The following is a 22,961-nucleotide window of genomic DNA, read 5'->3' on the forward strand; positions in this document are numbered from 1 at the left end:
ATCCAGCTCCCTCAATCCACCCCCCACATTTTTTTTTTTTTTTTTTTTTCATCCCTTCCCTCCTTCAACTTAAATTATTATGTTTGCCTGTCAACGAACTTTATTCAACATTACAATCAGGAAACAATTTCATACAGCTTCTATTATTTGTGCTAAAAATGAAGGAGGCTTATTGGGTAAATTGAATCCTTGGGCAAAGAAAGAAGCACAACAAGAAGTAACCCCTGCACAAAATACGAGTGATGATGTCCCAAAAATGACAGTAGACGATTCAACTAAAGTTACTTTTAATGTTCAATACGAAGAACCAGAAGACATTATTTCGTAAGTATATTTATCATTTTACACTACAAAAAAAAAAAAAAAGGCCAAACACAACAACAAAAAAAAAGAGGGCTCATATATAATTTGATAATTTTAAGGTGGAAAAAAACGGACATGATGAAAGATCCAACTGAGATTGAAACAACTGTCAAAACTATCATTCTTCAACATGTTCAAGGAGCCACTGAAGCTAATTGGAACGAGTTAAGTATCCAAGATTTAAATACTAAATTTCAGGTAATCAATAAGAAAAAAAAAAAGACTTTGGTTTAATTCCAATTCTAATTTTGTTACACTAATTTCAATAGATTATTAAGGAAAGCATCAAGCAAACAGGAAAAGAGGTACCTAATCACGAACTCAATAAACTTAAGAGTACAAAAGATGTTATAGAATTCTTCAAGACAGAACACAGCAAAGTAAAAGATGTTCAAGACTATTTGTTGGAACAAGAATCACTACCACCTAATATAAAGTTTATTCCCAAACAATAAATTTTTGACGGATATCATGAAATAATTTCTGATGCATAGGCCATAGTTTATCAATGGGCATAATAGTAAAATAAGTGGCTAAGAGTTCTTGATGTTGAGTTCCTTTTTGATAAAGAAAATAGTATTGATGATCTTCTGATTCTTTAAATACTCTTGATTTGAGTACATTGTCTCTGTACGATAATCCTAATTTAAGCATCTTATGACACTGTACACAAAATTGTTAATATCGTCCTTTAATAAGACACGTCATTCAACTACATACCAATTTTTTCAAAGTAGATTCATTAGGCCAAACCCATTTCCATTGCCTTGTATTGTTATGCTTTCCATGTATTTGATGTAATAATTCATGATTTTTATCCAATTCATTCAAATCAACCAAAGAAGGAGCGGTCATGATGCCTTTATCAAAATAAATAAAATGAACTAATCCAGGATAAGTTAAAGCAAACGAAAGATTTGTAAAATGAGTTGTTTCTTTTGTTAATAAAAAGGTATTAAAATCAGATAAAGAAGATTTTAAAGATAATCTAAATTGTTTAATTTGATTTGGTGTTGGCTTCCATGGTAATAATTTATTTGAAGATAGCATCTAATAAATAAATAAATAAATAAAAAGGTTAAAAAAAAAAAGGTTTGATCGATTACCTCATCTGGATGAATTACGACTGCACATAAGCCTTCACTTAATAAAATAAATGTCAAGTTAACTAGACACATATGCCCACCTATCTTTAACCAACGTCTTGATAATTTAGCATCTTCTATTTGATCTGTCAAATAACTTGATTCACCACCACCGCTACTATTACTACTGATTAAATTAGTTAACATGTGCTTTAATGAAGAATCTTCAACAGAACTTGTAAAACTAAAAGATCTTTGACAAAGTCTAGGTGAAGATGGTTCGGATGCTATTTTCTCTTTTCCAATACTAAGAGACCGTTGATGATGACGATGAATTGTACTTGTAGCGCCTGAAGGTAAACTACTTGATAAATAAGACATATGATCAAGATGATGAAAAGGATTTGAACTATCCATATCTAATGCTTTAATAGTATGATGAGGCCCATGAAAGGAAGAAGAAAGGATAGATAAATCAGAAGAAACAAGAGTAACAGATGATGAAGCCTTTTCTCTTATTTTAAATGGTATTGAAGTTGAATTCGCATCGTAAATATATGCAAAAGAAGAAGGTTGACTTGAACTATTTGTGGTGGATGAAGAAGGTGAAGGTAAATCGTGTGTTATTGAGCTATTGTACTATAATCAATATATTTATATATATAAAAAAAAACATATATAGAGAGAGGGAGAGAGAGAGAGAGAGTCTAGGTTTAATATAGAAAATTACATACTTTGATATACTTTGAGGTGAAGTTGCATTGGCTACTGCTACTGCTACTGCAGTTGTTTTACTATGATTGTAATGACTTGCTAAAAAGAAAAGAAAGGAAGGTTTTAGTAGAATTAGAAATGCTATTGTTCAACTACGCCTATTCATCTTCACCTCTCACTCTCACTCCCTTTTTTTTTTCTTCTTTACTTACTTGATTCTTGTAAAAAACGAGATACTGATAATTTCAAGAAATAGATATATTCATCTGATAACAACTCTTGATGATCGCTGTTACGACATTGTGCAACTATTTTTTCTCTTGCAAATAAATAACAAAAATGCCAATTATTATTAGGCTCTGTAGTTGAATGGTATAAATCGAAAGGTATCTTTTGCTTTTTTGATATAGCCTGAAAGGCAGAGTTACAACAATGTATCATGTTTTCTATTAACCGAGACCTTAAATCATCGCTCACTTGTACTTGTTCACTTGAACATAATACGTCACAACTGTAAATTGATAATCTTTCGCTAATGAAAGGAAGTTGTGATAAACAGGAATACAAGTCAAGTGGTGTGGGTTTGTTGCGTGTGCCATCTTGAAATGACCAGTGAGGGCCATGATGAAATTTAATGAAATTATGCATCATCTTTAAATGAAGCTTTAATAAGCTGATTGGTATCTTTTTGTTTGTGCAAGCAATATAAAGTAAATTTTGTTGCTTAAAAAAAAAAAAGAAAGTAGGAAGTGGAAGGGATGGAGAATAAGTTATAAAATGAACATGATTATTATTATTTTGTAATGTATACCTCTTTAAAGACTACAATTTTATTACCAACTTTAATATATTGAACTACATCATTAAGATTAGCTTTGAACAAGTCTTTAATGACAAGTAATGGAAGATAACGAATTTTATGACTTTCATTGTGAACTACATTATTAGTGTTGTGGTTTGATTGATAGATGACTGTTCCTAGTTTATTTATTATAAAATATATTATCATTAAGGAAAAACAGGAAAAAAAAAAAAAAAAAAGTCAGCGATACAAATTATATCTGACTTTTGCATTGAACTCAATTTTAAGATAAACTATTTAATAATAAATAATAATAATAATAATGGTATATATTCAAGTGTATTTATATCTTGATATCATTAAAACACTGTAGGATGATAAAGACCAAGAAGTCAAGCTTCTTGTTTCTATTTTTTTTTTTTTTTTTTTTTTTTTACCTTGAATCTTTTTCTTGTTTGATTATTTCAATTTCACGCCGTAGACTATTTAATTCACTTTCTAAATCAAAATTTCTATGCTTTAATAAAGAAATATATTCCACAGCTATGAAATAGAAATTAATACATGTCTATCTTTTCTTTAGATTTTTTTTTTTTTTTTTACCTTTACTTAGAATCTCCCATTTACTTGTTTTAATATTTTTATCAACAGGTAATGAATTACGAAGTTCATCAAATAATTCTTTCATCTCCTTTCTTCGTTTACGTTCGGCTAATTTATGACTAATTCTTAATTCTGGTGAACGACTATAAGGTGTTTCCTTTTTCTTTTCTTCCTCAAAGTTTTCATTTTGCGGTAAAGGTAGTGGTGGTATTGTATTGTAGTTTGTTGTTGCTACTGAAGGCATAGAGGCTCTTCTGACAAGTAAATGATCTAGCTGAGGACGGTTGGCACGTGGGTTTTTATGCAGAGACTCCTGATGTTGTTGATGATTGATTAATTGGGGTGGACTAGGAGGCGCAGATGAAAATGATTTGTAATCAGTAGTAGATGATTCTTGAATAGTTGAAGGGAATCGAAAACCTATTATATACATAACATTAATTTACATCTATGTATGTGTGTGTGTGTGTGTGTGTGTATGTGTGTATGTGTGTATGTATGTATGTATATATGTATGTATATATGTGTATATGTATATATGTATATATGTATATTTGTATATTTGTATTTGTGTATTTGTGTATTTGTATATTTGTATATATAGATATAGATATAGATATATGCATACATGCGTTCTTTATTATATATACCTCTGTATTTAGGTGTATAGTGATTATTACGTTGACTACTAGAGTCGGTTGCAATAGAATGTCTTCTTTGAAAAGGATCATTTATTTCGTGATGTCTTTTATTATATAATGGTGCTGGAGATGGTGACCTTGAGGAATATTCATAGTCTGTCGTTGCAAAAGAACCTCTTCTACTTATTGAACTTGGTAATGGTAAGTTATTATTGTCATTGATAGACGGTCGACGATAATCAGAAAAATCTATTGCTGAACCCCTTCTCAATAAAGATTCTTGATGAGAATTAGGTTCTAGGGGTAAAAGTGGTGTTTTTGTTCCTGAAGAGGAAGGGAAATATTCAGACCTTAAAGACTGAGAAGAGACAGACATGTCAGATAAACGGTGCCGAATTAGGTCATCTGTTGAAGAAGAAAGTGACTGTACAGAAGGAAGCCTATTATCTAATTTACAGAGAATAATAACAAAGGCTTTATTATTATATATGTCTTTTTTTTATTTTTCTTTCCTCTTTATATACATGTGTATATTTATATTTTTTTTTTTTTTTTTTTACTTTGTGCATCATGAATTTCATCTATAACCATTTTGTCATCTTGTTGATTTCTTGTAGTTGTTCTTAGTAATTCACTTGCTGGTGGCAAAGCTAAATGTGTACAGTCGACTGGTTTTGTTGTATTCATTTTTCTTTGCGTATGGAAAAGGAGAAATAAATAATAATAAAATATGAAACAATGGTATAAATATTCTCTCTTACTATTTTTAAGAGAGAGAGGGAGAGAAAGAAAAAAAAAAAAAAAAGGAACAAAATAATAAAAAAAGGAACGCAAAATTGCAATCTGTATTCCCAAAAAAAAAAAAAAAAAAAAAAAAAAAAAAAACATGGGTTAACATCTTTTTATGCACACAGTCACGACGAAGAATAGCATTCTCTTCCTTAGTAACAAAAAAAGAAAAAGAAAAAAAAAAGAAAAGACAACTACTTTATGGCCTTTGACATAGTTTCTCCTTTTCTATCCATTCTCCTTTTACTTTTTTTATTTGTTTCTTCTCTCCTCTTCTTCTTCCCTTTTTTTTTTTTTCCTTTCTTGCTCCCTCTTTTTTATTTTGTTGTTTTGAGTTTCATTTTATTTACTTAGAATCCAGATGGTTTCTGTTTCCCTATTGATAAACTTGATTTAGTAATATCAGATGTTAGAAATCTGTTGAGCAAAATAACTTTATCGCAAAAAATAGACGGAATAAGAAGTATTATTGCTGAAAATGTATGAAATAATACAACCTAATAAGGATGAATTCATAGATAGAGTTTTCTATTATATCGTTCGTGTAATCTCAGATATGAAAAGCATAATTGAAATATAAAAGTAATTATTTTTTTTTTATGTTTCAAAGTACAATATATTATCTTTAGACATAATATATACATTTTTATATGTATTTATATCACTATTTGTCTGCGGGAGGGGGAAGAGGTGTCTTTTTTTTTTCTTTGGTTTAAACTCTGTTGTTTTATTTATTCTGATACATATTCTTTCTTTTCACCAAAGTTCACATTTATGAACAGGATTCATAGGACTGCCAGCAGGACATTTAAATACTTCAGCAAAATACTTGGAATTTTGAACTGCCCCATTAACGCGCCACTTGGCTGGTGAATGCTCATCAGTAAGAACCTAAAATCATAGAGTATTATAATTATTATGATTTGAACTAAATAAAATATATAGTATACATACTCCTTTCTTGGCTTGAGCAGGTGTCACCTTGTTACACCAAATACGTCCAAAGTTAACAAAGAATAAATGCTCAGGTGTTAAGTCATCTAGACCAGGCAAACGTACATTATTGTAACGCTTGTTTCCCTTATCACTATCATAGCGTTCTTTCCATGCTACATACGCTTCTCCTAAACCTCCATTGTCTGCCAAGTTTTCACCCAACGTAAATTTGCCATTGACGTGAATGGCCTTTCCATTTTCATCAATCATAGTAAAGTTGCTATATTGCTTTACAAAACAATTTGCTTTTTCATCAAATTGTACAGAGGTTTCATTAGTCCACCATTGAACAAGTCGTCCCTCAGCATCAAAATGTCTTCCCATATTATCAAATCCATGCTATATAATAATAGTTAATAATTGTCATTAAGCCTCTCTCTCTCTCTCTCTCTCTCTTTTTTTTTTTTTTTTTTTTTTTTTTTTTTTTTTTTTTTGTAATAACTTACAGTTAATTCATGACCCACAACAACACCAATACCGCCATAATTCAAATAATCAGGATAGTTGCTACCAAAAAAAGGATTTTGTAAAATACCTGCAGGGAAAACAATCTTTATATTTATATATGTATATGTGCGTTAATAATCACTTTGAAAGACCTCTTTTTTCTTTTTTCTTTTTTTTTCTTTCCTCTCTCTATCTCTCTCTTTCCTCTACAACTACAAATTACCTCATTAAAGGAAGGATTATAATAAGCATTTACTTCTTGAGGATTCATTAACCATTTAGATCGATCAGGTGTTTTACCCACTTGACGCCATCCTTCAAGAACACTAAATTTACGAGCATTTACATAATTCTCGAAATAATCATCTTCTTTCAAGCTTAATTCAGCATAATAATCAGATAATGAAACAGGGGACATAATATCAGGTGAAGAATCAGGATAGCCTACTTTACGAATCAACTTGTCAACCTTTTCAATTGCCTTTTCACGTGTCTTATCATCAATCCATTCCAGACTAGGTAAACGTTTTAAGAATACTTCCTTGATACTGTTTACAAATTCATCTGCACGTTCTTTAGCATTGCCACCAAATTTGTCAATCACATAATATCGACCAGCCAAGAATCCTAATGCATTATTCACCTCATCTAAACAGGTATCCCAACGAGGCTTTATCGATTTGGGATTTGTACCAATCAGTTTTGACGTTAGACGACGAATAGGTGCACGAATTTCATCACCTAAGGAATCAGAATAGGCAAAGATCACCTTCCAGGTAAAATAAGCAAGCAATGGACGTGAGTTTTCCTTATTAAGCAAGACAGTAGAGACATTACTAATATAATCAGGAGAAGTGACGATCAAGTTATTACCAGGATAAGGAGCATTGACAGGTAATAAATGATTGACATAAAGTCCCCAATCAACATTAGGAGCTATCTTTGCTAATTCTGATAGAGACATGGGATTATAAATAGCTTCAGGATCCTGGAATTCCTCTGGTAATTGACTTCTTTCTGCCAACTTTTTTTCAAAGTCAACAATCATACGAGCTGTAGCCTTTGCATCAGGTTTACCATCGAATAAAGGCAGTCCTCCTTCTTCTTCTGAAACTGTAAAACTATCCTCGTCGTCAAAGATAACATTCAAAACATCTGAAATTGTTTCATAAAGCGCTTGAACCGTTTCTTCTTGAGTATAATAGACTTTATTAGGTAAAGTTAACCCAGATTGATAGAGTTGTAAAGAATTAATAGTGGGGTCTTTAGGATCAGCGTCTACACTAATCTCGAACAGGGCCCCAATGTTTCTCTTTGCTAAGAATGATAGAGTTTGTGTCAAATGACGAGTATCAAAGGTCCCTTTAGTGAGAAACATATCACGAATTTCTTTCAAGATAGGATAAATAGGCTTTGAGCCACGAGCATCAATTAAGGCCTCATTCATACATGAATTATAAAGAGCTTTTACTTTTTCAAAATTTTGTTTGTCAATCAGTTTATCTGGATCAGGTAATGATTGGTTGCTGCCTGAGGTACGATTATAAAAGTCGTCAAAGGAGCCAGATAAAATGTTGCGAAGTGCTTCCTTGTTTTGATTTACGAGTGTTACAAATGAATTGATAGATGATTTGCCTTCTGGGATTTCATGGCTCTTTTCCCAGTTATTACCTATTATCGTTCCTTTATTTAGTATTTTTTTTAGACATATACACAATGGTTATTAGCTTACAAGTAAATTGGTAAAAATCTTCACAAGGATCAACAGTCAAATCGATATCCTTGTATACATTTTAAGTAATCGTATTTGATTCACAAAAGCATTTGATTTCTTCTTTTATCTTACCTTTAAAATTTGAGCCGCTGTTAAGACGCATTCAGGTTCTGTACAAATAGGCTACAAAAAAAAAATTAATTTTCACACACATATTTGCTTACATAACATATTAAAAGCTTACTGATGAATTATCATGTCTAGGTACATTAGGTGGTTGCTTTGGATTTTCATCAGAAACTCGTCTGGTATAGAGTCCGGTAACGATACATAAAGCAATAAAGAAAACAACAGCTAAAATGAACAATACTTTTTCCAATAATGAAAACTTTCCATTTTGAAATCTTCTGTTTGTGTCAGAATAATCTTCATTATCCTGATTTCTTTCAGGATTAGTATTACTTTCCTCTCCTAAAAGAGGTTCTCTTTCTGCATTCATTTACAAATATAAACAAATAAAAAAAAAAAAAAGGAAGAGTAAAAAAAAAAAAAAAAAGAGAAAGAAAAAAAGAACAAAAAAAAAAAAAACTAAACATTGTTATGTTATTTTTTTTTATTGTTGTCATTACTATATACACACCTCAACTTATGTATGCTAATTTATGCTTCAAATTCTTCTAAAAATGAAGTCAATGCTTCAGGTAGACTAAATTCAAGTTTCTTTTCATCAATCAAAGCCTTTGCTTCCTTGATGTTTTCTACAGCCTTTTTATAAATTTCCGCTTGTTCATCTTCCTTTAAAGTCAAGTTAGCTACATTCAAATAAGCTTCAGCCAAATCTGAAAGAATTTGAGGAGTCACTTGATTGATCTTGACAAGCTCTTGCTTGGCTGATTCAAAATAATTCTTACTGTGAACAAATTCCTGTAGAGCCTTTTCTTCTTCTTTTGCCAAATTGTCTTCATTTTGTTCCTCATCAATATGATCCAAGTAATAATTGGCGAGCGAAAGTTTAGATAAACCAAGTGCAGACAATGCATTCGCGTTATTAGGTTCATCTACGTACAATAAAAAAAAATTTTGAATAAATAAAATTGAACTTCATTTATTTTATTTTATTTACCTTTCAAGACCTTTTCTAAAGCATTTTCAGCCCAAGTTCTAAATTTATCACAAGCAGCAAGATCGTCATAAAGTTCACCATGGTTTAGAACAATATCAGCTAATTCAATAATAGACTTAGATGGTACATTAGCAAGGGTTTCATCATTCAATTTATCTAAAGCCTTTGTAGCCAACTTGGGAATCGTTTGTTCATCTTCAGAGACAGCATTGGAAGCCTTAGCAAGCCAAACCTTAACAAGGCCAATATGAATTTTATTGCCTAATTCAGTATCATGTTCGAGAGCATCATTTAATCTCTCTTCAGCAGCATCTAAATAAGGTTCAAATTCTTCATCATCGGTTAAACGACCTAGCTCATATAATGCTAAACCGTATGTATAATAAAAGAGTGAAGGTAAAGGATTTTCAGATTGATGATTACGTAAAATGCGATCTGATTCGTGAATTGTACCACGAAGTAAAGGTAAGGCTCCAGAAGGATCAGCAGCATCTATTTTATAAAATTAGTTTAAAATGTAAGGAGAAAGAAAGAAAGAAAAAAGCCAACTACATGAGTTTACCAAGCTTTTCAAGAGCACTTTCAAAGAGAGCAGCAGCTTCTCCTACTTCATCACCTTCTTCTACTTCCTTATCAATGACAACGGTTTGAGCATTCTCAGGCAATTCAGTAGGTTCTTCAACTTTAGACTTCTTATTAGCTTTGGCAATAGCACTGCCTTTTAAACCTCTTGGTCTTTTCTTTTCAGTGGCCATGTTAGGATATGTAACAAAAAAAAAAAAAAAAAAAAAAAAAAAAAAAAAAAAAAAAAAAAAAAGATAGACATTTGTATAAAAAAAAATAGAATGAAGAATACAATAAGTGACTGTATTTCTTTTGATTTTCTTCACTATTGATTTTTCACACTAATATTTTCGTGTGAGACACTTTGTAACAAGTTTGAACTGTTGTGATAATACTTTTTTTTTTTCTAACTTGTAATAAATAGAATCATGTTTTGAATAATTAGGAATGTGTATTATATAGTTTGAAGTATATGTAAATAAAGGGCTATAATTATAAATAATTTATAGGAAGCCTATTTTTATAGCTTCTTTAACTTCTTCTTTATTTGCACACTGCAAAGTAGAAATACAAGGGATTGCAATACTAAGCAGAAAAGAGTAATAAAAGAAACATATTTTTTTTCTGAAATATTTGTAATAGATTGGTTAGTTTCTTATGAAGCTTTGAATAATAGATATTTATGAAAAATAGATTTACATAATAGAGGATAGAAATGGACGATTTAAATAATTGTAGTTTGTCAAAATAAATAAATATAATATTTGGTAAAGGGAATAGAAGATCTTGTATTAAATTGAAGCTTTAATTACATTTAAAAAAAACCAGCCCTGATACAAGGATATATCATCCAGACATAAGCACTAATAAACATATTAAATGCTATTATTCTTGATTACACAAGTACTCCCGGATCAAGACACGTATATCGAAACTCAGCATATACAACTATCTTGTACAAGTTTAAGATTTAAATATGTTTTCGACTCATATTGATGATAAACAGATCGTACATGTACGTATCAGAAACTACCTTTTTTTTTCTTTCAATTCATAATAGCTCATTAAAGTGAATTCTTGACAAAAGCGCATTCATGAACTAAAGACATAATAATTTATAATCGGTCATTTTGTTTATATATATATATATCTAACTTGTTAAATAGTCAGTAGTTAATTATTTACTTGCTTTTTTGTTTTTTCCTACTATATAGTATTCTTATTCTTATGTCTTTATTGCTAAAGAGAATATCACTTGGACAGATTAACTATAAAAAAAAAAAAGCTGTTATTATCAAGCAAAGGTTATCTCAAGACATACCTTTTTATCTCTTTCGTAAGTAAGTTTCTCATCGGACAAATATCTCCGGATAATAAGAAAGTAGGACAAAACTATCCCCAGATCTTTAACGGATAAAGCCTTCCTATATGTTTGCAAAGCAAAAGAAGATGACAAAACGAAGAATGGAGTCTATTATATCTAATGTTTTTTAAGCTTTATGATACAGAATTGTTGATTCAATACCAGATCAAGAAAAAAGCATTACAATTCAGTTTTTATCAAAGGGAGCTGCCTTGAATTGTATGATTTGAATAAAGATAAACGAAAAAAAAGGGTATACACTTATGAGTCAATAAAAAAAAAAGGCTCATGAACTCGTGATCGAACAGGCATGACAAATCAAAAAAAGATGTATAGTTATCAATTGACTCTAAATAAACAAGAATAAAAGGAATTGCTTAGCCATGATTAGAGAATTTACAATAGTATGTGACGATGATGATGGTGCTTTTATTACTAATAAACTTTATCTTTTTTTTTTCTTTTTTTGTAATAATAAACAAACTGCTCAGCATTCTTTATGTCACAGTTAAAAAAACTAGAAACTCACTTCCCCACATCACAAACCATTTTTCTATTTATTCTTTTCCTTATTAGTGTCACATTATTTGTACATGTAGCACGAACCAAATAAATCATTGTGTACAAGACGACATATTATCTGTGTAATTAATGACATAAACATTAAAGATTTATTATAATAATATTCATATAAATCATATACACGTATGTATAATATGTATATGTATATTAATATATAGATGTGTGTGTAAATTAAATGCAATAAAAAGGTATATATTTATATATATATATATTTATAAAAAGAAATAAGAGAAGAGCCAGCCTTTTGATGTTGATATTATTATTATTGTATGAGTAGTAGTAGTAGTAGTAGTAGTAGCAGTAGTAATAGCAGTAATAGTAGTTAGAGTAGTAGAACTAAGAACTAGTAGTAGAAGTAGCAGTAGTAGTAGTCATATCGCATTCATGATCATTTTTATACAAGTTTATGTATAAAAAGTTTCTAATTTGGAAGCGTATTTATTGAGGAGAAGGTTTCTTAGGACACATCCTATTATTAAAATCATATATAAGTTTAAAAAAAAAGTTATAGCCATCATAAATCATGTACTTACATAGAATAATGACCCTTTTGACCACAGTGAATGCAACGACCGTCAGACATGGTTTATTTATTTTAGTGAGAAATAAAAATGATACAAGAAAAGGAAAAATATTAATAAGAAGAAGAAGAAGAGAGGAAAAGAGAGCGCCTCTCTTATTTATATTTGAACAATGAATAAACTTTATTGGTTCTAAACACTGATCTCTCCATTATCACACGTGGCGATAATGTTCCACGAAAAAAAATTTTATGGCAATAGGGCGGAAAATAATGAAATCTCCTCCTTTTCTTTTTTTGGTTATTCCTTTATTATTATTATATAAAGAAAAATAAAATAAAATAAAAAATAATATAAAATAAAATAAAATAAAAACCCTTCCCCCACCCCCATATACTATGATGTCCCTTTTATATGTAAAAATAAACAAAATACAATGCTTCATATCATCTATTATTGCTTAATAGGCTCCGTCTTAACATCACAACAACGTGTGTTTACTATTAAACAATATAATAATATATTTTATTAATAAAATTTTAAATGACCGGTTAATCATGTAATCATTAAATTACAGTCATTTTTGCCCTGGTCAGATCATAAAAAGTTTTCCTTTTACAAGATAAAAAAAAAATTGTAAAGGCTCAAGAGAAAGAAATAAACAAAAGGATAGATATATAAAGAAGAGTATATTAGTAAGGAAGTTTACGGAAATAGTCAGTACCCAAAGTTGATAACTGAAAACAAACAAACTTGTTATGAGTCAGATAGAACCCTGTCATAAAGTAAAATATAAATGGAAGAAATATATACATAAAGAGAGTAGCCAAGATGATTGAATTAAACAGGAAGGAGAGCGGATTTGAAATAGGCTCCGGAAGCTCAAAGGATTGTACAAAGAATTGAACATTATTAGGTGTCACGAATAATTCAATAACTATTAACAATTTCAAAAATAGATATGATGTTTTATATTCAGTATCATCTCAACTCCTGTCAAATTATTTGAACACAGTAATACTCACTCTATACTTATTCATTCTACTTGGTACCATAAAGCCTACCGAAGTATCTACTTATTTCAAATAGATGAACGAATATTTATCTATTGATTTTCTAGGCAATATAAAAAAAAGGGGAGACTTCTCTTTTTACTTTTACATAGTTTAAGTTGAGTATTAATTGATCAAAGCTTTGAAGTTCTTATGGATAGATTGATCCTTATTTTCTGTATATTTACTGGCAATTTCGTATAGGAGATGAAACATTTGTTCCTTCTATAGTGTATTTTAATGATTGCTTTAAAAAGAGAAATGACTCTCTTTTTTCTTTTATCAAATGCTTCTTCTTTTTTTTTTTTTTTTATTTCACTCTGCACAAATGAAAAGAAGAATGATTATTAAAATGGACATTGACAAACTACTTATAATTGGGAAAATACTGCTTTTTTTCTCTTCTTCTTTAAAGGGACTCGGATAAAATAGACTCATCAAATGCGTTGAATATATTAAACATATTGTAAACTTTACTATATAAACTGCATAAACCTCTTCCCTCCTCCTTAATTTTTTTCCCCATCAAATATGTTTGATTCTCTTTTTTTCATAAGTTAGTATAAATGTCACTGACTATAAATCTCTTGTGAATTAGTTACATCCAAAAAAGTAACCAGCAAAATGTGTGCCGAGGAATCAAGATGTTAATAGACCTAATAATTTATAAAGCTAGTTTATATTAGTTGTCTTTGTTCCTTTTCCTGAAATTAAAACAAAAGAGACTGTTGTGTACCAGAACTACGTGTAATTTTTTATGCTTTTTGGTAAAATAAAATATAATTCCAAGGTAAATTCTTTTCTTTATTGCAGTAAAAAAAAAAAAAAAAATAACAATATAGGGTAATAGCTACAATAGATCCATCATTGTTTCTATTTTCGATCGATTGTATCATTTTAGGACAAACCTTGTAACGTTACAAATCATATATTGAGCTAATTCACGTGGCTATAATTGACACCATTTATTACAATTAAAAAGAAAAAAGAAAAAAGAAAAGAAAAGAAAGAAATGACGTTTATGTATGATGACATTTGTTACAATAACTGCTGTGTATTTTATGGCTCGGAAATAATTGGGAAAATAGATAGAAAATTGAAAGATAAAAGTTGATATAAATTGAGGATAGACGAAAAAATTATTTAGTACATGAATAACTAATAATAAAATATATACAAGCAATATTACTTGATTTTGCTCAAGGAAAATGTATGTAAATTATTTCTTGATATTTTGTACTGCAAACTTATAAATGACTCTTTATTCTTGAATATATTTCATTATTTTCTGGAAATAATATATTTTAATATTAACCAAGCAATAAAATAATTAACAACAAAGCACTTTTAATAATAATGACAATAATAATAAAAGGTAACTACCTAAGTTTTTTTTTTTTTTTTTTTTTTTTTTTTTTTTTTTTTTTTTCAGTAAATGGTGGTAACCATGGCAGTTTGCATAATTATTTGTGAGACGTGTGTGACTGTACATTTCTCCCTCTTTTTTTTTTTCCTCTCTATCTGTATATCTGTGAATCATGCGTTTTATTAATGTTTTCAAAAAATATGTCGAGAGAGAATTCACCGCCACTTTATAGATTACCACCTATTCAAGCAACTTCACATATACCAACACCTTTACCTTCTATTAAGCATGAACCAAGTGCATTCTATCCTTTCCAACCACCATCATTAGCACCATCACTACCACCGCCAACAACAACAACAACTGCACCATTATCTTCAACAGAAACAACAACAACAACAACATCAGCACACGTAAAAACATTGGCTCCTACCACATACTCATATTCACCTTATTTAGATAATAATGATGTAGTTTATGAAGAATACCCATATTATAATTATGAAGGTAATGTTTATCATCAACTTTTTATCTTTGTCACTCACACTATAAATTAATAGACATGCCTGTCGTAAATAATCCTACATTAAAAAAGAAAAGAGAATTCGATGAACGAATGCAAAATATTAATCGTGAATTTCTTGAAAATAAAGAAGTGTAAGCGAAAACCATCATCGATATATATATATGTATACATCTATATTTTAATATCTATTTATTTTCTTAATGAATAGGCTTTATGAAGAAAAGCTCAAGCAATTACAAGATGAATTAAAAGCTGTTGAAAAAGGTAACAACAACTACAAAAAAATATTATTTCATTCTTAATTAATTAATTAATTGAAAAAAAAACAAAAAAAATCAAACAGGTCGTCACGAGCTTTATGAAGAGTTACTAGCCGATTTAGAAGAACAGAGAAAAAAGATGATTGACGATGCACGCTTAATGATGATTTATCAAATATCTTGTGTAGATAAGCAATTTTATTTAGATTCTAAAATTGTACAGGAAGAATCGATGGCAGAACGGAGAGAATTACAAAATGCCATGTTTTTAGTAATCGATGAAAAGAGAAGGAAACTCAAAGAGGATAAAGATGGTGAAGGTGAAATCGGCTTATCGACACATCAAACTAGAAATCGAAAGCGAATGTTGAGAAAACGAGGTGATTTTGAAACGCTTGTAAATAACCGTCAAACAAACAATAAGCAAAAACGAAAACAAGATCATATCCTTTTTAATATATTTATTACTAATATTGTTGATAGATGGTGTATATATATTATCTTTAACTTTTATGTATGTATTTTTTTTTTTTTTTTTTTTTTTTTTTTTTTTTTTTTTACGCATGAGAGAAATTCCAAGTCATTTGATAGATGCTTTATCTAAACGAGTGGAAGAAGAGATTGAAGCTGATTTTTGTGCTATGAAGAAAAAACGATAATTTTTTTTTTGATTTATATACACACACAAATGTATATTTTTTTTTATAATGTATATTTTTTATTTTTTTTTTTCTTTACTTTTATATAATGACTACATTTAAAGGGATGGCTATTTTATGTTTTCATCCACAACAACATCTACTTCAAGGCCACTGTATAAATCTAATAAATAATGAATCACCTTATAGTCTTGCAGGGATATTATTACCTGATTATATTGATCCACATCATAATGATTGTATGGAACCCGATGATTTTTATCGGGTTATCATCAAATCTCATACAACACAAGAACAAATTTCTTTAATTTTACGTCGAACAAAAAATAACGATGCTAGTAATTTGTGGAGTCATGAAAATGAAAAAGATAGTAATGATGGATACGAGTTTTGTTTTGAGACGGAAAAATTTGTTTCTGATCAAGAAGCAATGCGTTTGAAAGATAAATATTTTAAAACAAATTCGTCCATCGTTACAGATGATGAAGTATATATATGTGTTGGAAACATACAATTTACTCAACAAAACCAATAAATACATCCTACCATTCATATCAGCTAATGTATATATAAATATATCTAGATATCTTTGCATCATAGTTGCTTTGGCACTAATAAGCGAGCTTATTATTAAAGACCTTTTTCTTGTAACATTCAACATGGTGCATACAGAAATTGAAGAAAAACCAAGTCAACAAGTGAATTGTAAAGACTTGCTACACTTGTTAAATTTGATTAACTAAAACTACCAAAAAGGTCTTTTTGTTAATAAACATGTGCTATTATCCTATCTTTTAATAAACTATTTAATTCGATACTAAGTGTAGTCTTTTGGTACTCTTTCATTTCAGCTTGACTATAAAAGCACAAATAAAAATAAATTCAATATGGAGAAATTTCTTTTATTCCATGTCATTATAGATTTATTACACACTATCTAATGCTATTCATACATGTTATCTAACCTATGCTTAACTTCACTTTTTAATCTTCTAGACTATTGCATAACGTTTTATCAAAGCCATGTCTCTTAAATTAATCATAATAATAATAAAAAAAAAGGGAAGTGTCTTATACTGTCATCAATTCTATTAAACTTGGCTGCTGATAATAGATTCCAAGCTAATAATAAGAAAGATGCAGCAATGCTTCATAATAAAAGGATGATAGGCTGTGTATTCCAATGATTTTGGAAATTTTCTAGTTAATGAAAAAAAAAAAAAAAAAAAAAAAAAGTCTAAAACCCAAAAAAAAAAAAAAAAAAACTATAATTTCTTTCCCCTCCTCTTTTCTTTCTTTCTTTCTTTCTTTCTTGTACATAAAAGAAACATGACTTTATCCTTTTTTCATAAATCAGGAACTAAAAAAAAGAAAACTTCTACAGCATATCCAAAACTGACTTCTTTAATTCAAAAATCAAATGAGCCATTGGAGCCAGAAGAGATTGATGAGAACTTTTTTTATAAACACATTATGACTCATTTTCATTCACTCTTTTGTGATTCTACCATTGTTTGTATACCTCATTCAAAATCAATTCAAGGTCTTGTTTTAACAAAGGTCATTATTGGTAATAATGATAATAATAATAATTAATGCGATTTATATCATAATTTTATTTATTGAGTAGAATCACACTGTTTTCAACCTTCCCCTTATTTTTGTGGACAATTTATGACAACTAAACAAAAACATAAAATTATTGCAATTGATTATCCAATCATAACTACCATCACAGGTAAATTTAACTATCCTTATCTATACATACATACATTCCATCTTGATACAATTTCTTTTTTTTTGTAGGTTTTGAAGAGGAACGTACTGTACATATCATGGCTGAAGAATCTGTTTATCTAAAAAATAAGAAAATTAAATTACTATTAATAGATAAATTATTGGAAGGCGAGCCACCTGTAAGTAAAGTAAACTGTATTTTCCATAATAAATATTGACCTATATATATATATATATATATATTTGATATATAGAAATACCATTATAAACATAATACAATTACAATTCCATCTATTCGTAACTCTAGAACGTAAGTCCTAACTGTTTTTTTTTATCCTTTAATCTGAAACAGCTCTCATGTATCAAGAAAAGTGCTCCTTAAAAATTATATTGTAATAATAATAATAGTGATTTTGAATTTCTAAGCATGTTCCCCGAAAACTTGAGTCCTCTTCATGAATTAGAAGCAGCTGTTCAAGAATTTACAGATTCATATGTATATATTAAAGGATATAATCAATTTACTGTAGAAAGAATCCAACATATTTATATGAATGCTTACAGAGTAAATAGATATAAGTTGAATATGTATATGTATACGTATATGTGTATGTGTATGTATATATATGTGTATATGTATATGTATATATTTATATATATATGTATGTATGTATGTATGTATATGTATATATATATATCTATATGTATATCTACATGTATATCTATATGTATATCTATATCTACATGTATATGTATATGTATACATATATATAGAGAGAGAGAATGAGAAACAGAAAGTTGACATTGTATTATAGACAATACTACAAAGAAATAGATTACTGCAAGACTCCTGTCGTACACCTTCTGAACATGATCAATTTTTGGAACTAGTAGAAAAGTAAAATACAATTTACATGATATATTCCTATTACTTACTTATATTTATTCTAGTGTGGTGATGAGCTTTTTACATAAAAAAATTTGGATCCAAACATTACAGTCATTACTAGCAACACAAGATAATTATATTGATAGTATTCGTTTTGCATATTCTCATGCTAGTCTTTCACAGTATTCTTTAAGATATCCTATTTCAGAAATGTCTCGATCTTGCTTTGATGAAGTAATTACAAATTTTAGACGACTAGATTCAGATATATGTCATGTTGAACCTTATAAATCAACTGCAGCAAAACAATTTGCATTTACTCCACTTGAAAAATTAGCTGTTATCAAGTCTACATTAGATTTGATATCATCTGCAGTTCATGATTTTGTTATTAATTTTGGACAAGAAAATAATGGTAAAAAAAAATGACTATATTTCTTTTATATACTTTTTTTTTATCTTTTTTGTTTAGATACTTCAGTTACTTCAGATGAAATGATTCCTTTATTAGCATTTATCATTGTTCAAAGTAATGTACCTAGAATGGCTAGTTTAGTGTATTATATACAACATTATAGATTAGCTAGAATGGTAGAAGGTTCTGTCTATAGCTTTGTTATAACTACTATTAAAAGCGCTTGCGAATTTTTAAAAGATGATCCCCTTTGTTTATATGACACAAATTCACCAAATCATATTCGATCACGTTCAACTTCAATTACATCAGTCAATAACAAACCTAATAGTGCACCACCCATCTCTTCTTCTTCTTCTCGATACTTGCATCATCGTAAATCACAAAGCGCAGATCTTTGTAATAGTTTTTCTAACTTACACATTTATAATAATAATCACCATTCATTATACAATATGGATGATGATAATATGGATCGAATGAGTGTAGCAACATTAAATAATAATAATAATAGTAGTAGTAGTAGTAATAGTAGTCGTCGAAATTCAGCTATCTTAAGGCCTCATATCGTCTTGCCAAATCGTCGACATCAAGAATACCGAAAGAGTTTAGATATACCCAACGATTGGCTTTTACCTGATAATACACTCACTCATCATCACTCCACTCATAACGAAACAACTTCTACAAGTCATTTAACATCATCACGTCCTATGATATCCACTACATTCCCATCTATTTCAAATTCTACTCCTTTACCTTTCGATGGTTTCTCTAATGATTCTGCAACTGATATACCCAAACTAGGTCGATCATTGAGTGCCTCTACAGTTGTCAAAAAGCGTCTATCACAACAACCACCTAAAATTATTAATATACGTGATCGAATTTCTATTGATCAACGACGACCTGCCTCTATTTGTTTAGATACAAGGTCATTACACAGTATTGAAGATAGTAACGAAGAATCAGAAGAGTTAATGGGTGATTTTTTATTGGGTTTAAGTAAATTAGACGGGGATGTAGTTGGTGGAAGAACAGGTTCATTTAACAGAAGACTTTAATAGAAGAGAGTTTCTCTGTTTTAAAATCAAGAGATTTTTCTATTCATTGAAGCTTTATTAACTATATGTTTAATCTTCTTAAGACAATAAAACTTTGAAGTCTAGGTCTTTACGAGTAAATAATATGATCACTTCATCTCCATAATATAATATTTTAACATTTATTTTGGCATTATTAATAGCCTTTTTTTTTATGTATAATATGTGTATCGAATTCATTAATGATGTCATCCAGAGGAAATGGCTTACTGCCAATCTCCATTTCAGCTGAGTTATTACCGCTTTCATCATAGGTATTACCTTTTTCATCTTGAATAAACTTAAGGTTCATTTTTTTTTTTAAAAAAAAATTAGATTTGTGCAATCTGGATTTTTATATATTTATGCAAACATATAAACTTAATATTGGTCATACCATAAAAAAGAAAGAAAGAAAGAATTCTATAATTGTACTTTAATATACGTATATGAATATATATTTTTTATTACCTCTCTCAAGCAAAAGAAATGCCTTCTACAAATTCTGACGTGCTTCCTGATGATCTCCAGCACCTTTTTTTTTTTTCTGTCAAGATCTGGGATTCATTCACTTTGACGCAGAATTTTGGAGGCCAGGTTTTGATCTAATGAGTAAGCTGCTATTCAATGATCCCACGATTGGTGAATTTGGTTGTACAATCATTACAAACTTACTAGCTCTTAATATGCCTTACAGACACAGATGTTTCAGCAAATAGTGATGCTGTAACCTCAAAATGAATGGGCGAATGAGACTAGTGTCTGACCTCTGACGCGAGCGATAGATTCAAAGACAAACCTAACGGGCAATAAAACCACCCATTTTTAATAGAATATTTCTACTTCAAATTCAGACTATATTAATTTTTTTTTTTTTTTTTTTTTTTTTTTTTTTTTTAGACGAATTAAAATTAATTTTCAGATAGTTTGTTTACCTTTTTTGGATGAATAAGAAATGAAATCGAGACAGAAAAGAATTAGTTCTCAGACGAATTGAGATTTATGCTTAGACTTTTTCACTTGTAATGATCTTAATGCAGGCCCAGTTCGTTTTCCGTGTTATTGATTTACTAGATGATACTTTGCTCGCTAAATTACTTCCCGAGTTTTAAGCCTCCACCTTCAACACTCAATGGTATAAACTCATTCAAACACCATGCTGGAGACTCTGTGCCGCCAACTCCATTCCGTTAGACTAACGCTCCTTTCGAAAACATCGTCAAGAATTTCTTGAAGAGAGTTTTCATCAGCTACGTGACGGGACGCGTTCTGTTTTGCTTCCCGCTTGCCGCCCTCAATCTGATTATTGATCTGATACTCTGGTTACCCATGATACACAATGAGCGTAGTCGAACTATTCGATGGCGTCTTGGTTGGTTACCCGGAGGAATACCTAAAGCCTGCCCATATCATCCTTATGTACACTTTTAGTCGGTCACACATCACTGAATGCTTGCACATGCACACCCGTTTATTCTTGCCGCGATCAATAAACAGATCCCCTTTTTCCTTTCTTTTAAATCATCTCTTTCAGCATAAGTATCGAAATTCTCAGGATGTTTCTGTCTGGTTCTATCGCTGGCCAGTTATGTGCACTATTCTACAGAAAATGGATTGCTTACTACACAACGAACTAACCCCTCCTCCCCCCCCCACTTCTTGACCCAGACAGGAAATGACTCAACTGGTTATCCCTTTAAACTTTTTAGCAATATTTCCCCCTTTTCTTTCTCACCTTCTCTTCTTCTTCTTCCTTTCCTTTACCTTTTTACCTCTTGTCCCCGTAAGAGACCTTTTAGATACTTTTTTTTTTCGCATAATCTGAACTGACTTGGGTAATCCAATATAACAAAGATATTATGTGCTCATAGGTCGCTTAATAAATTTTAATTTATAAAAATAAAAAAAAAAAAAAAAAATAAAAATAAAAATAAAAAATCTTTAATCGTCGTAGAATAGATTTCATGGTCAGAAACTATCCAATATTCACTCTCAGCTTACAGTCGATATAAACTATATCCAATCGTCCTTATCTTTGCCATTGTCGTCTCTTTATAACCAAGTTGATAGAAATAAGCCACCCTCATTTATTTAGATAATAAAGAGGCGATTCCAACTAAAGCTAGTGTATTGTACTTGACAGCATCATATTCATTCTACATTTCAGTTTTAATAACAGTCATTGTTAGAAGTATTCGAGCATTCATAATAATAATTGTATTATGTAATAATAAGAATTCACTTGGGAGGTCATCCTATCATAGATACTGTGTGTGTGTGTTTGCTTAGCTAGGAGTAGAAGTTGGGTAGATGGGGAGGGAGGGAGGAATGTGTAAACAAGTGTGAGTGTCCAAACTATACCAGCTTAGTTATAAAAAGTTGAGTAGACTGTATACGTGTATAAAAATATATTTTTTGCCAAGCTGACATTCTTGGGTATAACTATTCTGTAACATATTCTCATTACCCAACTCCACTTCTCTACACAACACAACTTCTATTCACTCACTCTAGCTAACCAAACACACACACACACACAGTATCTATGATAGGATGACCTCCATGGTAAGAATTATTTAGCATTTTATAAATCTTCAAATAATGACTTATGCATTTCATTATCACGTGAAATATTAAAATTGGCTGCTTTATAATCAGTATAATTTCC

The 22,961-nt window shown here is 29.8% G+C and overlaps 12 protein-coding genes across 12 annotated transcripts; 6 read left to right on the forward strand and 6 right to left on the reverse strand.

The window, feature by feature from the left end:
- Positions 1-79: 79 nt before the first annotated feature.
- On the forward strand, positions 80-818 carry BX663DRAFT_435600 (uncharacterized protein; the record flags this gene model as incomplete). Its single annotated transcript, XM_051523133.1, has 3 exons — positions 80-324; positions 423-561; positions 633-818. The coding sequence occupies 3 exons, from the start codon at positions 80-82 to the stop codon at positions 816-818; spliced, it is 570 nt and encodes a 189-aa protein (XP_051382314.1).
- BX663DRAFT_72429 (uncharacterized protein) lies at positions 700-1,461 on the reverse strand. The gene is made up of 2 exons (XM_051532299.1): positions 1,084-1,461; positions 700-1,026 (listed from the first exon to the last, which is right to left on the reverse strand). The coding sequence occupies exons 1-2, from the start codon at positions 1,411-1,413 to the stop codon at positions 802-804; spliced, it is 555 nt and encodes a 184-aa protein (XP_051382315.1). The 5' UTR covers positions 1,414-1,461; the 3' UTR covers positions 700-801.
- A 507-nt stretch (positions 1,462-1,968) lies between these two features.
- BX663DRAFT_72502 (uncharacterized protein) lies at positions 1,969-3,197 on the reverse strand. Its single transcript, XM_051532301.1, has 3 exons — positions 3,000-3,197; positions 2,375-2,846; positions 1,969-2,079 (listed from the first exon to the last, which is right to left on the reverse strand). The coding sequence occupies exons 2-3, from the start codon at positions 2,811-2,813 to the stop codon at positions 2,072-2,074; spliced, it is 447 nt and encodes a 148-aa protein (XP_051382316.1). The 5' UTR covers positions 2,814-2,846; positions 3,000-3,197; the 3' UTR covers positions 1,969-2,071.
- On the reverse strand, positions 3,017-4,797 carry BX663DRAFT_72494 (uncharacterized protein). The gene is made up of 5 exons (XM_051532300.1): positions 4,769-4,797; positions 4,218-4,648; positions 3,568-3,987; positions 3,402-3,507; positions 3,017-3,140 (listed from the first exon to the last, which is right to left on the reverse strand). The coding sequence occupies exons 2-5, from the start codon at positions 4,582-4,584 to the stop codon at positions 3,107-3,109; spliced, it is 927 nt and encodes a 308-aa protein (XP_051382317.1). The 5' UTR covers positions 4,585-4,648; positions 4,769-4,797; the 3' UTR covers positions 3,017-3,106.
- A 674-nt stretch (positions 4,798-5,471) lies between these two features.
- Positions 5,472-8,308, reverse strand: BX663DRAFT_510767 (uncharacterized protein). The gene is made up of 5 exons (XM_051527797.1): positions 8,287-8,308; positions 6,664-8,221; positions 6,440-6,544; positions 5,952-6,332; positions 5,472-5,888 (listed from the first exon to the last, which is right to left on the reverse strand). Exons 2-5 carry the CDS (start codon positions 7,885-7,887, stop codon positions 5,754-5,756), a joined length of 1,845 nt encoding a protein of 614 aa, XP_051382318.1. The 5' UTR covers positions 7,888-8,221; positions 8,287-8,308; the 3' UTR covers positions 5,472-5,753.
- Positions 8,095-8,684, reverse strand: BX663DRAFT_72604 (uncharacterized protein). The gene is made up of 3 exons (XM_051532302.1): positions 8,399-8,684; positions 8,287-8,337; positions 8,095-8,221 (listed from the first exon to the last, which is right to left on the reverse strand). Exons 1-3 carry the CDS (start codon positions 8,651-8,653, stop codon positions 8,126-8,128), a joined length of 402 nt encoding a protein of 133 aa, XP_051382319.1. The 5' UTR covers positions 8,654-8,684; the 3' UTR covers positions 8,095-8,125.
- A 49-nt stretch (positions 8,685-8,733) lies between these two features.
- Positions 8,734-10,070, reverse strand: BX663DRAFT_510774 (nuclear pore complex subunit Nro1-domain-containing protein). The gene is made up of 3 exons (XM_051527798.1): positions 9,840-10,070; positions 9,278-9,769; positions 8,734-9,212 (listed from the first exon to the last, which is right to left on the reverse strand). The coding sequence occupies exons 1-3, from the start codon at positions 10,030-10,032 to the stop codon at positions 8,815-8,817; spliced, it is 1,083 nt and encodes a 360-aa protein (XP_051382320.1). The 5' UTR covers positions 10,033-10,070; the 3' UTR covers positions 8,734-8,814.
- A 4,984-nt stretch (positions 10,071-15,054) lies between these two features.
- On the forward strand, positions 15,055-16,318 carry BX663DRAFT_72744 (uncharacterized protein). The gene is made up of 4 exons (XM_051532303.1): positions 15,055-15,382; positions 15,460-15,515; positions 15,595-16,025; positions 16,121-16,318. Exons 1-4 carry the CDS (start codon positions 15,288-15,290, stop codon positions 16,154-16,156), a joined length of 618 nt encoding a protein of 205 aa, XP_051382321.1. The 5' UTR covers positions 15,055-15,287; the 3' UTR covers positions 16,157-16,318.
- On the forward strand, positions 16,259-16,705 carry BX663DRAFT_435523 (uncharacterized protein; the record flags this gene model as incomplete). The annotated part of the gene is made up of 1 exon (XM_051523123.1): positions 16,259-16,705. One exon carries the CDS (start codon positions 16,259-16,261, stop codon positions 16,703-16,705), a length of 447 nt encoding a protein of 148 aa, XP_051382322.1.
- Positions 16,706-17,499: 794 nt separating this feature from the next.
- Positions 17,500-19,225, forward strand: BX663DRAFT_435710 (uncharacterized protein; the record flags this gene model as incomplete). Its single annotated transcript, XM_051523139.1, has 7 exons — positions 17,500-17,740; positions 17,798-17,908; positions 17,977-18,086; positions 18,162-18,217; positions 18,316-18,472; positions 18,723-18,805; positions 18,859-19,225. The coding sequence occupies 7 exons, from the start codon at positions 17,500-17,502 to the stop codon at positions 19,223-19,225; spliced, it is 1,125 nt and encodes a 374-aa protein (XP_051382323.1).
- A 2,268-nt stretch (positions 19,226-21,493) lies between these two features.
- BX663DRAFT_510784 (uncharacterized protein) lies at positions 21,494-21,724 on the forward strand (the record flags this gene model as incomplete). The annotated part of the gene is made up of 1 exon (XM_051527799.1): positions 21,494-21,724. A coding segment is annotated over one exon (231 nt), but the record flags the coding sequence as incomplete, so codon positions are not given.
- BX663DRAFT_510788 (uncharacterized protein) lies at positions 21,723-22,058 on the forward strand. Its single transcript, XM_051527800.1, has one exon. The coding sequence runs from the start codon at positions 21,753-21,755 to the stop codon at positions 21,954-21,956; it is 204 nt and encodes a 67-aa protein (XP_051382325.1). The 5' UTR covers positions 21,723-21,752; the 3' UTR covers positions 21,957-22,058.
- Positions 22,059-22,961: the final 903 nt, after the last annotated feature.

This window comes from Cokeromyces recurvatus (genome assembly GCF_025118155.1).
Source record: "Cokeromyces recurvatus strain NRRL 2243 chromosome Unknown BX663scaffold_14, whole genome shotgun sequence".
Taxonomy (NCBI): Eukaryota; Fungi; Mucoromycota; class Mucoromycetes; order Mucorales; family Mucoraceae; genus Cokeromyces; species Cokeromyces recurvatus.